The 14,606-nt window shown below is 37.9% G+C and overlaps 1 protein-coding gene across 3 annotated transcripts; it reads left to right on the top strand.

The window, feature by feature from the left end:
* Positions 1-547: 547 nt before the first annotated feature.
* LOC116335420 (myelin-associated glycoprotein-like) lies at positions 548-12,280 on the top strand. Of its 3 annotated transcripts, none has more exons than XM_039619420.1 (6): positions 548-699; positions 7,580-7,710; positions 8,833-9,240; positions 9,341-9,634; positions 9,779-9,878; positions 9,988-12,280. In XM_039619420.1, exons 2-6 carry the CDS (start codon positions 7,611-7,613, stop codon positions 10,025-10,027), a joined length of 942 nt encoding a protein of 313 aa, XP_039475354.1. In that variant the 5' UTR covers positions 548-699; positions 7,580-7,610; the 3' UTR covers positions 10,028-12,280. The 3 variants fall into 3 exon arrangements, with proteins under 3 accessions (XP_039475354.1, XP_039475355.1, XP_039475356.1); XM_039619421.1 differs by having other exon boundaries at positions 554-699; positions 7,583-7,710; XM_039619422.1 differs by lacking the exon at positions 548-699 and adding an exon at positions 8,650-8,719 and having other exon boundaries at positions 7,578-7,710.
* The last annotated feature ends 2,326 nt before the right edge of the window (positions 12,281-14,606 follow it).

Consider the following 14,606-nt stretch of genomic DNA (forward strand, 5'->3'; position numbering starts at 1 on the left):
GACCAGCTTTGTCTGTTGGTTTAAGAGACAATAAACCACACAAGAAGAAGAGGATTTATTCATTTTATTTGCATCATGCAGATTGAACATGTTGCATAATGAGGTTGAATAGCCACAGCTACATATAGCAAATAACATTTAAGTGTTAAACATGTGTTCAACATTAATAAACAATTCAGCTTACCTTCTGTTTCCATGTCATTCCTCTCCAGTGTCACTATATCATATAGCATCTAACTGATATGTGAAGAATACTTATGTACAGTAATATAGAAAACATCTGGTCTTAAGTCATTAAAATATAAATAGCTGGACCGACAGACATTGAATTTACTGAATAGCTGGATGAACATGAAAAATATTTGTTAGAATTTTAGACTCACATATCCAGCTCATTATCTTCTTAAAGTGTAACAGGTTGATGCATAGCCACAGATTATCTTTGAACTCCCCTGTGTAATGTTATAAAATAGGGCCTCAAAAAAGTTAGAAACGGCCCTGCCCCATTTTCAGTGAGGGATTTTTTTTATCCGCCATTTTATCCTGGTCATGTTTTTGTATGTTAATAAGACGGCTGTGCTTCTTTCTAGGATTCCAGTTAAGTGGGTGGTTCCAGCTGGAAAGATTTGAAAATCCTCCTGAAAGAGTCAGAGATGATGTCAAAGAGATTTGCAGAGACAAGCAACTGAGGAGAAGCAGGTAAAACAGCACTGTGTAATGATAATAGAATAGATAAGAGTATGAACTGTGGGACGATAGCTTTGTGTTTGAGATTTTTGAAGCGAGAGTTGAGCCGAAAGGCGACACTTTCGATTTCGAAATGCCCCAGGCAGGGCTGAACTGGTAATCAAGAATAACTGGCATTTTCCCGATGGAGAGACGCATTTTGCCGCTGCGCAAGCATACAAGCATTGACAGGAGCCCATTTCTTTTCATTAGTGTGGAAGAAGTAGCGAAATGGTGGAGATAAAAGCTGAGAAAAAAATAAAACGAACATAAAAACAGATGCAGCAACATGTGTCAAATTAACAAACTGTCGGGGCTCTGAGGTGGAAAATAACGACGTATAAATACGTTGTTACTGTACTTAAATCGAATTTTCAAGTATCTGTACTTGAGCGTTTTTTTTTTCCTGAAAACAAAAACAGGCTCAAAACAGGCTTGTTACTATTGGTTAAGGCATATTATGGTAGCTACTATTTCATCACTGCGAGCTTCAAACATCAAACCGATTTAAGCCTAAACAGAAACACATGAAAGGCAGTCCTGTTCGTTTATTAATCACCAGGGGATGTCACATAAAAAGAGATCAAAAAACACAACCATAGTTAAAATGGGTTGTGGTTTTTTTTTCTTTTTTTTTTTCTTTTTTTGTGGCACAACAGGTGTTGATGAATTGCGTTTGCGGTGCTTCAGCATCTAGCTAGAGGACCAGCAAGCATAAAGGGAGTAATATTTTTTAATTTGCTGGTAATTTCAAATACAACAATTCTGTCAGCTCAAGAAAAGCTATGGCCTCATGGTCAGAGTTGGTTACATCAAGTGTAGCAGAGATTAATACGATTTATAGCTGATGATGCTTAGATTCATTGACTGAATTCCACCTTCATACCAACTTTATAGTGTCTAGAAAAACGACAGCATAGTGTATTGTCAGTGTAGAGGATGGAAATGAGCCAGGACAACACATGAAACATTTGCTGACATCTGGTTGAATTCAGTTGTGTACATCCACAAAGAGTAGCAGATCAGCTGATCACATCCTGTACACAAAGATAACCTACTGGAACTCAGAAAATATTGTGTTGTGTTATACTGTTTAGACCCAAAGTCACCCTCTACAATGCTATGGAACGCCAGGACTGCCATAATGAATTAATTAAATACACCATTAAATAATTAATTAAATGTGGCAATAATTAATTAAAATCGGAAATAATTAATTACATAAATATTTACGACACATGTAATTAATTAATTTTTGACACATTTATTTAAATATTGACATATTTAATTAATTAATAACACATTTAAATAATTATTGACATTTTTAATTAATTATTTAATGATTTATTTATTTAATTCATTTTGGCACTTTTGTCCCCTTCATCTCTCTCCTTGAAATAATTTTATTTGTAAGCCTCACATATCAAACCAAGTGGGCGGGGTTAACGCTGCCCATGCAGCTTCTCTAACATTTGATTGGTTGCTGTGCAAAGTAAGTCAAGACAGGTCGATCCTAGATAATCAATTGCTTGTGTGGACTTGGGGCAGCCAGGTATCCCAGAATGAATTCTTAATCACAGGCAGCAATGGTGGAGGTGTAAAGTTTTAAAATACCCCGTTTTTCTGTCACCAACTACACTTTTAGCAGTGTTTTAGCTGCGAATGTTGTGGCGTAATCTTCACATGTCTGGTCAGGTTGTCAACATAGAACATGTTTGCAAAAGTGCTCAGATGTTTTCAGAGATGTCACTAGCTCTGCTAACAGTCAGCTGACAGAGTGTACCGAGCTCACAGCCCCAGTGTTCCAGCTTAACTGTCGCCGTGTCCCACATGTTGCATTCTCAGATTCTCATTTTCACCGAACGATTGTCTCTTTCCGCCTGGTCTTGTGTCTCTGTGCTTCTGTAACATAAAGAACAAGCTGACATTTTTCGCACGACACCAGCGATCAGCTCAACAGGCCCTCAGTTTACCTGCATGCATCCTCCTCCTCACCTGTCAGCTGTTTAACACCTGCTGCTAATTCAAGAAACATGCCCACGTTACCTGGTGATAGCGCAGAGCTGCTGGAGCTTGTTTCCCAACAGAGCACTTTATAGGCCAACCAGCTTTATCAGCAGCTGATGTCCAATCACCGGCACACAGCTTTGAAACCTCACCTGAGTTTTAGCTCTCAGTGGTTAAACGCTTGACTTAATTCACTCAGGTTCTGTCTGTCGGGTCACGTTTACTTCACTGTTTTATTTACAACTGAGCAAATCGGTTTGGCTGAGGTTAAAGTTACGTTTCATAACTGCATAGTTTTACTGAAGTTTAATGGTTCACTGTGTTAGACTAAACCATTCGCTTTTCTTTATCTGGTGTGTTTTGGATTTAACAGTGAATTTTGAGATTAAACTGACTTTTAAAATGTTTTTATACAAAGAGGAAAAAGAAGGCGCATTTCCATCGAGAGGAGCAGAGTTTGCAACAGCGTGTTCATCATGAAGACTGCAACCTGGACAGAAATATTACATCATCTGTTTTTTAATAGTTATTCAACTGTATTCTAAGCACCAGCTGTCTGTTAGAATTTTTAGAGTTTACTTAACTAAAAATAAATGAGGTTAACATATAATTTGTGTGATTTTTTATTTTTTTTTTTTGTTATTTTTGTTTCGGTCATGTTATGTTTAACTGTCAAAGGCTTGTTACAAACTATGAAACACATCGTGCAGACTTCTGGATGTTAGAAGAAAACTAATACTGCTCATGAATGAGACTAAAGGCAGGAAGGTGTCCTTTAAAACTAAACATGTTAATAGGACCTCCCTATTTATATCATAGTTTATGATATAGCATGTGTATTTCAGTAATAGCCTACTTATTTCAGTGTAGTGGTGAACAGTCACACAGCTCACGTGGGCGTTATCTGTGATACTCCTTAACTATAATTTATCCAAGTTAACTTCAGTTAACCATTCAGACAGTTCTTTTGCAATGACAAATATAAACACTCATGTCGCCGGTAGGTTTCCGCAATGCCAGCTGTTTAAATTACAGCTGATTATGCAGTAACCATGGTAACCACGGACTCTGAGTGGGTCAGACAACAATTTTACATATATGATCTTAAAACAGGACACAGCCACTATACGTCCTGGCCTCATATCAAATGTGAACGCAGACTGAGGCTATGTCTATATCTAATCTTCCTCTCAAACATTTAAACAGCAGCGAGTCTGCAGCTGAGGGAATACAAACTCAAATTGTCGGAACAGGTTTGATCGTTTCTTGCGTGTATTAATTTAGTGATTTATTAAATCACCAAAATGTTATTCTAATCTGCTGCTGAGTCTCTTACGCTGATGAAAACGCAGATAACACAGATCACGAACACCTGTTCAACCAATCACTTTCATTCCACTTTGATCTGTGACAAACTGACGGTTCATCTCTGTTACAGTGTTGCGTTAGACTGCTATAGTTTTTTGTTCTTTATGCTGTAGATTTTCACATCTCTGGAATAGTTGGCAGTAATAAGGATGATTTTCTGTAAAATCATATTGATATGACCCGTGAATTATTCGTAGATGACCATTACATTAGTTTGATGCTGCCGACACTTTCATGTGACCCAGCTGGGAAACTGTGTGTTGAAGATATCGTGGATATGCTGACCTCGCTCCGTGGTGTACAGGGCCATTTACCCTCATGATTAATATTCATAATAAAAATATTAGCCCAACATCATGAAGTCTGTATGTGTTTCATAGTGTCGAACCACCTTTGTACAGTTAAACCTAGCAGTTACTACATGACAGAAACACCAACGTTATCTCTTTTATGCGTTTATACACAGGTCACGCTGATTACTGAACAAAAACCCAAAGATCAGCTGTTAATCAAATTTATTTGCTCTGTCTCCTCCTTAAACATGTTTTTAATGTTAGTTATAATTCAGAATTGGCGACTGAAACACGTAGGACACATAAGAACATCAGGAAATAAAAACCCGATAAATATAACCTCAGTAAATGAAGTCAGTGTACTGCAGGGGTTATTACAGCTGTGTACCGGGGCCTGCGCTTTGTCGGTGGTAATAAAAGCTCGATTGCTTGCGAGGCGAGCGGGTCTATCCCACGCTTTGCCGTGAGACTGGGCTGGGCAGTCATCTCCGAAATCATCGAAGCACTTTTGCAAAGAGGCTGTATCTTGACAAACCGACCAGACATCTGAAGATTAAACCACTACATTCTCGGCTAAAAAAATATTAAAACGGTATTTGGTGACACACAAACAGGGTTTTTCCAAAGTTCAGTTCTGTTAGTTTCAACATGCTGGTTGTTGTGTGCTAAAAACAATGGCCACCAGGCCAAAGCAATGGTTTTGACTCGATCAGCATTAACCCCGCCCCCTGAGTTTGATGGGTGAGGCTGACAGATAAAATGATTTCATGGTGAGACCTGAAGGAGTCAACTGTGCCAAAATGAATGAATTAAATACACCATTAAATAATTATTTAAATGTGGCAATAATTAATTAAAATGTGAAATAAATAAATAATTAGTTAAATGGGTTAATAATTAATTATTAATTAATTAATTAATTAAATGTGTAAAAAAACTTAATTATTTCCCATTTTAATTAATTATTGCCAATTTTAATTAATTGTTGCCACATTTAATTAATTATTGCCACATTTAATTAATTATTTAATGGTGTATTTAATTCATTCATTATGGCAGTCCTGGCGTTCCATACCATGCAGGCAGCAGAAAACATTCTTTTTTTCCTTCTTTTGCTTCAGCTGGGTATAATCAGAATTTTTTAAAAAGAGTTTGTATTCCAATCTACTGATATTCTTTTATTATTATGTTAATATAGCACATGATGCTTGACAGGAGCTTCTGTGTGGTACCGTGAATCATGTCAGGGCTTGGTGCTGTCTTCATACTGGATGTCTGCCACTGTGATGATTACTGGATCCTGTTCAGAGAGGTTGCTGTGGAGAACTCTTAGATCCAATAGCCACTGAGCATTACTGAGCGTTCTTCTCCGATATGCTCCTCCAGTATTAATACGTACAGTTAAGCCCATAATTATTCATACCCCTGCCAAATATTGACTTAAAGTTACTTTTGTTCAATATGCAAGTTCTGTTTTGAGCAGAAATGACACAGGTGTCTCCCCAAAGATAATAAGACGATGTACAAGAGGCATCATTGTGGAAAAAAATATTTCTCAGGTTTTATTTATATTTTAGCAAAAAGTATCATGTCCAGAATTATTCATACCCTTCTCAATAATCAATAGAAAAAAGCCTTTATTGGCTATTACAGCAATCAAACGCTTCCTATAATTGCAGACCAGCTTTTTGCATGTCTCCACAGGCATTTTTGCCCATTCATCTTTAGCAATGAGCTCCAAATCTTTCAGGTTGGAGGGTCTTCTTGCCATCACCCTGATCTTTAGCTCCCTCCACAGATTCTCAATTGGATTCAAGTCAGGACTCTGGCTAGGCCACTGCAAAACGTTACTGGTGTTGTCTGCTAACCATTTCTTCACCACTTTTGCTGTATGTTTTGGGTTATTGTCGTGCTAAAATGTCCACTGGTTCCCAAGGCCAAGTTTTTCTGCAGACTGCCTGATATTGTTGTTGAGAATCTTCATGTATTGCTCTTTTTCATGGTGCTGTTTACTGTGATTAGGTTCCCTGGTCCATTGGCTAAAAACACCCCCAAAGCATTAGGTTCCCATCACCATGTTTGACAGTGGGGATGGTGTTCTTTGGGTTGAAGGCTTCTCCATTTTATGCCAAATGATCACAATGATGCCAACATCATTGTGACCAAATAATTCAATTTTTGTTTCATCTGACCATAACACTGAAGACCAGAAACCTTCTTCTTTGTCCAGATGAGCATTTGCAAAGGCCAAATGAGCTTTTGCATGCCTTAGAAGTGCCTGGAGAAGTGGCGTTTTCCTTGGTCTGCATCCGTGGAACCCAACAGTGTCCGTTGGACTGTCTGCCTTGAGACATTGCCACCAGCAGAGCCCAGATTCACCAGAATGGCCTTGGTGGTGATCCTTGGATTCTTTTTCACCTCTCTCACTATTCTCCTGGCCAGCACAGGTGTCACTTTTGGCTTCCGACAACGTCCTCTGAGATTTTCCACAGTGCGGAACATCTTGTATTTTTTTAATAATACTTTGCACTGTAGCCACTGGAACTTGAAAACATTTGGATATGGCCTTGTAGCCAATTCCTCACTTGTGAGCAGCCACAATGCACAGCTGCAGGTCCTCACTGAGTTCCTTTGTCTTAGCCATGACTGTCCACAGACCACCTGCAGAGAGCTGCTGTTTTTCACCTGTTGAGTTGATCAAAACAGCTATTTCCAATTAATCAGGGTAATTGGGATGCTTTAGAACAGCTTTGACTATTTGGAATGGTATGGAACTTTGGATTTTCCCAGAGACTGTGACAGTTTGTAAAGGGTATGAATAATTCTGGACATGATACTTTTTGCTCAAATGTAAATAAAAGCTGAGAAATATTTTTTTTCCACAATGATGCGTCTTGTACATCATCTTATTATCTTTTGTGAGACGCCTGTGTCATTTCCAGTCAAAAAATAACTTGCTAGTTGAATAAAAGTAACTTTAAGTCAAAATTTGCCAGGGGTATGAATAATTTTGGGCTTAACTGTATATATATATATATATATATATAGAGAGAGAGAGAGAGAGAGAGAGAGAGAGAGAGAGAGAGATACAGCTACTTTTTAATACTTATGTTTTTGGAAAAATGCTTGGAAAAATATGTTTATGTTTTTGGCATTTGGTAATTAATTTTTCTTGTCTTCTTTAGCAGCAGCAAATTTCTCTTTGATTTTAAGTGAATGAATAAACTAAAATCATCTGGAAAACTGGAAAGAGTCGGACACAGTGTCAAAGTGTTTTGTAGCCACAAACAACTCAGCCAGACGGGAGCAAAAGCAGGTAAGATATTTATGATTATTACAGAGATTACTGTGCAAAAGTCACCCCTCATTTCTTTATGTTTTGCTTCCAAGCAGACAAATGTTCTTGAGAAGTAGTTTGCCAAACTTTCTGAATGTCTTTCTAAATTTTTGTTTGGGCATTGCCTGCTTGTGCATTGACAGAAAATGAAACAAATACCACCCAACATCAAGCTTTGAAATGTCACTCAGGAAGCCTGGAAAATTATTGCTGAGTACTGCTAAAAGAGATTTCAAGAAAGCTTGCCTAAGAGAGTTCAGACTGTGTTGGAGAATAAAGATGGTCATACCAAATATCAACTTTAAATTTGTTACAATTGTACAACTCTGATTTTGCCTTGTGTATTGTATTTTCATTTTTGTTTATATATTTCAATAAAAAAACTATTTCCCATTTTCCCAGCAACACATAATGAAATGAACGGTGGCCCAACACTTTTGCACAGTATTGTAGCCTATGTATTTTACCAAAAAATTCACTGTCAAAATATTTACAGTACTTCTGGCATAAGCGTGGCTATAACATTTTTGTAAGTCACTGTAATGAAGCCTAAAATAGTGATTGTGGACTTTAAAAACCCATGATACTTCCTTGCAGTATCAATGCAAAGACATTAAAAGTAGAAATACAGAGAACCTGGGAAGTGAGAGATTTGCTGCTTTCAGAGACAAATAGTAAAATAGAATAAATAAAAAAATTATAAAATAAATAAATAAAATATAAATGACAGAGGCGCTGACAAAATACCAACAGAGTATATAGCAGTATGTATGGGAATGATAATTTTGCCTGTCTTTCATATAAATATATTTTAAAAGTTGTCTAACTTCTAAAACTGTGTTGTAATTTCCATGTATTGAAGTGATTTTGATGCATTTATTTATTTATTTGTATTTTTTTCATGGAAAAATCCTGCAGTGTTTTACAAGACCCTCAAGAAACATGGACAATCAAACAAAGTTTATGATAACTTGTATGCTTTTTGCAGGTAACATAATGAGTCACCTCTTGGTTTACAGTTGCTTTACAAATAATGTATACCTTTATAAGAAATGGCAGAGAAGTCATTATTTCAGTGACATTCCCTTAATTCTCTTTCAGCCATCTGTAGCTCCGTGTCCAGTGATGAATGGAAGGCCACTGTTGTAAAAAGCATTGACGCTCTGGTTACATCCTGTGTTGTGGTACCATGTTCATTCTCCCATACTGGAGGAAACCTGCCCTCCTCCAGACTCAGAGCGATGTGGCACTATAAAGGCAAAACACCAGATAGTAAAGGAAACAACATCTTTCATAGTGATGCTACACTGATTAAGGACAACTTTAAGGGCCGAACAAAGATGTTGGGAGAGCTGAGCCACAACAACTGCACCTTAGAAATAACTGATGTTAGAGATCATGACAATGGCCCTTTCTGTTTTAGAGTTGAACTAGTAAAATCAGAAGGCAATGAACCCACCAAGGACATGTTCTCCTTTGTTGAAGACTGCGTCGAGTTGAACATGATCAGTATGTCACCAACTTTCCACCTTCCAATTCCAAATATCTATACCAGTTTTCTGTTAAATCACTTTGCCTCTTACTTTATGTCTGCCGTTTTCATCTTCAGCTGAGCCTGCAGAGCCTACATTGATTCAGCCAATGGCAGCCACTCAAGGAGAGCCCTACACTGTCATTTGTTCAGTCATGCACACCTGTCCAACCCATGTACCTACACTTACATGGAACTGGAAGACAGAAGGGATCATTGTGTACCATAGACTAATTCATTCTGGCAACTGGGAGACACAGTCCATCCTGAAATTTATTCCTGAGGAGAAGGATGATAACAGAGAGCTGACATGCACGGCTGCATTTAATGAGAAGAAGACATCCTCTTCAAAATTAACACTCAGTGTAAAACGTGAGATCCTTTTAGTAGTTTACTTCCAATATGTTGGTTCACCTTAACTTTGCATGATTAAGAAAACGTTAATATCACTATTAAAAGTATCTTTCAATGACTGTATGCATTCTTAGTGATGTCATAAATTCTGTCTCTTTCCAGATATTGAGAACTATAATCACATCATCATTCCTGCTGTAGTGGGGATTGGTACAGCTCTGCTCTTTGGCATCCCCTGCATTTTCATGGCAAAAAAATACAAGTGAGTCATTTTATAGAGAATCAAGCTTTCTGTTAACAAGAAGGAGACATTTTTCCTCTCATCAGTTCTACAGTACGCTCTTTAATATATGTATCTTTTTCTGTTTAAGGAACCGTATTGCAGAGCTTCAAAATCAAGAAGGTTTCTGAGCCTGTCATCTGTGAGATTATTATACTATCTTATGCCACCTTATACTTCTAATCAAAGAATTGTTGAATCATTATATGGCTATAGGCCACATTATGCCTTGGATTAAAGATTGGGAAATCATTACACTGTTTTATGATGCATTATACTGCTGATTTATAAGAAATGCTGTTTTCAGAGAATCATGGCCTTATTTGTCTGATTAGAAAGAACAGAACATACTGCACAGGAAGCCAAGGTCATAACTTAGGCTCAATGAGAGAGAAAGAATGTGAATGTTTAGGTTTTATGACTTTGGAGGGGGCTGAAGCTATAAGAATGTGAGAAACGGTCAGACACTTCGAGATCTGGTGGACACCCTCCTGTCCACATCTCCTGTCCGGATGTTTATGCTCAAAGTGTTGTATGGAATAATGAGAATTGTTGTTTGAGCATTTATACACCGAGTGTTGTTCTTCCTTCAGCCCAAAGATCAAAGAATTGGGATATTTAAGACATCATATATGATAACAATATGATTGTTTTTATTTATCACAGCATGTGGAACAGGCTTTCCAGATTATCTTGCAGATGAGAAAAAATGTTTTGTTGTTTTTACAGTTAAGTAAAAACACAATATAAGAAAAGTACACATGCATGTTTTCTTTTTCTTTTCTTTTTTTTGTCTTTAATGCAAAATCTTTGGAATTGTACATCCACACGTCTTCAAGATTACATTTCTAATTAAATTAAATCATTCTAAGCCATTCTGATTAAAGGCCAAAGGGTTTTTGGTTTTTGGTTCTCCACCGCTAACTTTCCGTGCACAAATGCCTCAATGGTCTCACAGTAATTTCAAGAAAGAAGGCAGATTTATTTTTGTAGGTGGTTTTGATATTAAATTTAAAATGATATCTTATTTTCTGTTCTTATTTTTCTGTGGTTTCATCTTTCTCTTGAAGCTACAGCTCTTGTCAGTATTATCTACAGTCCCAATTTTATCATATTTTTAAACATTATGAAAATTAAATACAAGTAAAAAAAAGTCTGATTGAACAAAAGTAAAATAAAAAAGTATCAAAAAGTAAAGGGAGGGATGGCTTTTTTTTCGACAATTAGCTTTTAGCCTTTTTTTTATTAACCAGTGTGATGCTTTCTCTTTGTTTTGATGCTTGAAAGGATGATTTTGATTTGATTTATGCCAGAAATGTTAACTGAGCATATAGCAATGCAACCCCACCACTTCCTGTTTTCTAAACAGATGTATCAGTACTGTAAGCCTATTTTTGAACATTAAATCTTCATTTGTCCCGAGACTGAATTTATTGTTTGAACGATAAAGACCTTCAGTGTTAAGTATAATTTTAACTTAATTTAGAAGTGCCTTTTTTTATTCAGACCACATAGATTGTGAATACAGTGTGTGTTGCATGTTTTTGATAATTTAGGAGAGCATTAAATAACAAGAAACCTGGTCTGTTATAGGCATATTTGAAATTCTTAACTATGATGTAAAGAAAATGTTTCCATTTATTTTAAGATTCCATCTTCATTTGTCAATGGTTAGGTTATTAGAGATATAGAGAAGACATAATATGTTAATAGACATGACATGTTTGAATGAATTGTTTGTTACCCATCTCACTCATATTTTATGATTTGATTCTTATATACCGGTAGTGCTTTTCTGCTCTCCCGGATCACTCAGTCACTTTCTTCTGTGCTTAAGTGATTTCTGTCTAGCATTCACACACATTCATTTAATTAATGGTTATAATTAAGGGAAAATTATGGAACATGTTGGGAAACAAAGACTCTCCACAGTTAAAGACTTTAATTCTGATTGTAGAGCTCTTTATAGCTTTTAAAAAGAATCAAAATGTGATCTGTCATATTTTAAGGTGTACAGTAATTGCTGATTTTAATGTGGAGATTTTGATCAGCACAGCAGATTAACAGGAAGATACTCAGTTGTGAAGAGTGAAGGGTGACTTAAAACAGGCCCTGCAATGTCACTCAGCACAACAGAAATAGAAATGTGCAAAAGACTGAGCATTAAATAACAAAACATGAAGAGTTTCCAAATTCAACAGGAAATATTTTACTATATTTTACTATATGCATGTTCAGTTTTATTACAAAACATGCAACAGTTGAACTCTGGAGTCAGCATTTATTTAACTTTTTTGTTTTTGTTTTCTTGTCAAAGCATTGTTGAGTGTGCATGTAACAAAATGTAGTACTGATTTCACAATAAACTACATCTATAATTGCTATTCTTGTCTTGTTTTTTTTTTCTCTTGTTTAATTTTTTTTCACTGACAAACTGAAAGTTTGTGGGATATTATGAGTAAAAATTAAATTAAGAGGAGCTCAGTTTAATTTATTCGAGTACTCCAAAAACTGTAGACTGGATTGGTTTAACTTGGGTTTTTAGAAATCAAAACAAGCCATACTGGGTCTCATAAGTGTTTGCTCATTTCGGTTGACTTACCACTATGCGTTGTGGTAACTACACGACTTTAGAACGGGAGTCGGAAGTTCGGTTCCCGCCTGAGGCGTCTGGGTCCTACGCTAGACCTCCCATCCTAAACTAAGTCTACCGCAGACATGAGCGAGAAACATAAATATGAAGCCATACCCCATTAATCTGTATGTCAAGAGTGAATGAGACATCGATTCACCAGGATATACAGCAATGACATCGGAATGTCATTTGGATGGTAACAAAGAGAGGGAAGGTAGTCAGAACTGAGAGGATCGAACTACCAGAAGGCAACATTGCAGACATAGAGGACAGCTACAAGTACCTGGGAATCCCACAGGCAAATGGAAACCATGAAAAGGCCTCTATGAAAGCTGCAACTAAGTACCTGCAGAGGGTCAGGCAAGTCCTGAAGAGTCAGCTAAATGGGAAGAACAAGATCCGGGCTATCAACACCTACGCCCAGTCTGTGATCAGGTACCCTGCCGGGATAATAAGCTGGCCAAAAGAGGAGATAGAAGCCACTGACAAAAAGACCAGGAAGCTCCATGGAAGGTTTCACCCCAAGTCCAGCACCTTGAGACTGTATTGTAAGTGGAAAGAAGGAGGCCGGAGACTGGTGAGTGTCAGTACCGCACACCAGGATGAGACAGCAAACATCCACGAATACTTCAGGAAGTTTATTGTTGTACTCCATGAGCAGTGTCTATTTATAGACAGTGTCAATGATGCTGTTACTTTTCTTCCGCAATCCTAACCACCCGTTCAGGATCTTTTTTGTAGCTGGACTTGTAGTAAGTCCGGATGAAAAAAACCCCCACACAGCTGTACAGTGTGAATTGCTGACAACATAACTGTGTTCGCGAGTGATGGGAGAAGGAAGCCGGAGATCGACAGACGGATTGGTGCTGCGGCTGCAGTGATGCGGACGCTGCACCGGTCCGTCGTGGTGAAGAGGGAGCTGAGTGTAAAAGCGAAGCTCTCAATTTACCGGTCGATCTACGTCCCGACCCTCACCTATGGCCACGAGCTGTGGGTAGTGACCGAAAGAACGAGATCGCGGATACAAGTGGCAGAAATGAGCTTCCTCCGAAGGGTGGCTGGCCTCTCCCTTAGAGATAGGGTGAGAAGTTCGGCCATCCGGGACGGGCTCAGAGTAGAGCCACTGCTCCTCCACATCGAAAGGAGCCAGTTGAGGTGTTTCGGGCATCTGACAAGGATGCCCCCTGGGCGCCTCCTGGGTGAGGTGTTCGGGCATGTCCCACCGGGAGGAGGCCCAGGGCAGACCCAGGACGCGCTGGAGAGATTATATCTCTCGGCTGGCCTGGGAACGCCTTGGTGTTCCCCCGGATGAGCTGGAGGAGGTGGCTGGGGAGAGGGAGGTCTGGGCTTCTCTGCTTAGGCTGCTGCCCCCGCGACCCGACCTTGGATAAAGCGGATGAAGATGGATGGATGGATAACTGTGATTCACTAATGACTGGACACCATGAACAAAAAAGAATGAAAATCAAAATAATGACATGGTCAAACTGTGGTTGCATAAGACACTGTGTAATGCCACCACACTGTAATTTCATATTTAAAATAAAACATTAATGGAAGCATCAGCTTTATGAAATTCAGACAACTGAAATTCACTGTAATTTACCGGGAAATGAAGAACAGAATGAAACTGTAAAATATCTATATTTATATAGTTGTCTTTTTATATTCCTATACTCTAGCTTGAGCCTTTTTCCACAGTCTAAAGACATGCAGTTAGTAGGGTTAGTTTAACTGCTGATTCTGAATTGCCCATACGTGTGAGTGTGAATGGTTCTCTGTCTCTCTGTATAAACCCTGTGTGAGATTGGTGACCTATTTTTGCTGGGATACACCCCCCACAATTTCCAAAAATATGTGGACAGTGGCTAAAAGTCAGGAATGTGTGTGGAAAAAAGCAACAGTTTTTAATAAACTCAACCAACTGAGACTGGAAGATTGGTTAAATCAGACTAGAACTATACCAGAAACTTGCTGATTGTTGTCAAGGAGCATTTAACAAGAAATAATGCTCTTTGCTTTTTTCTCTAACCTGAGTACTTATTAATTTTAGAAATCCAAAAAATAAACAAAGA

This window comes from Oreochromis aureus, linkage group 11, assembly GCF_013358895.1.
Source record: "Oreochromis aureus strain Israel breed Guangdong linkage group 11, ZZ_aureus, whole genome shotgun sequence".
Lineage (NCBI taxonomy): Eukaryota > Metazoa > Chordata > Actinopteri > Cichliformes > Cichlidae > Oreochromis > Oreochromis aureus.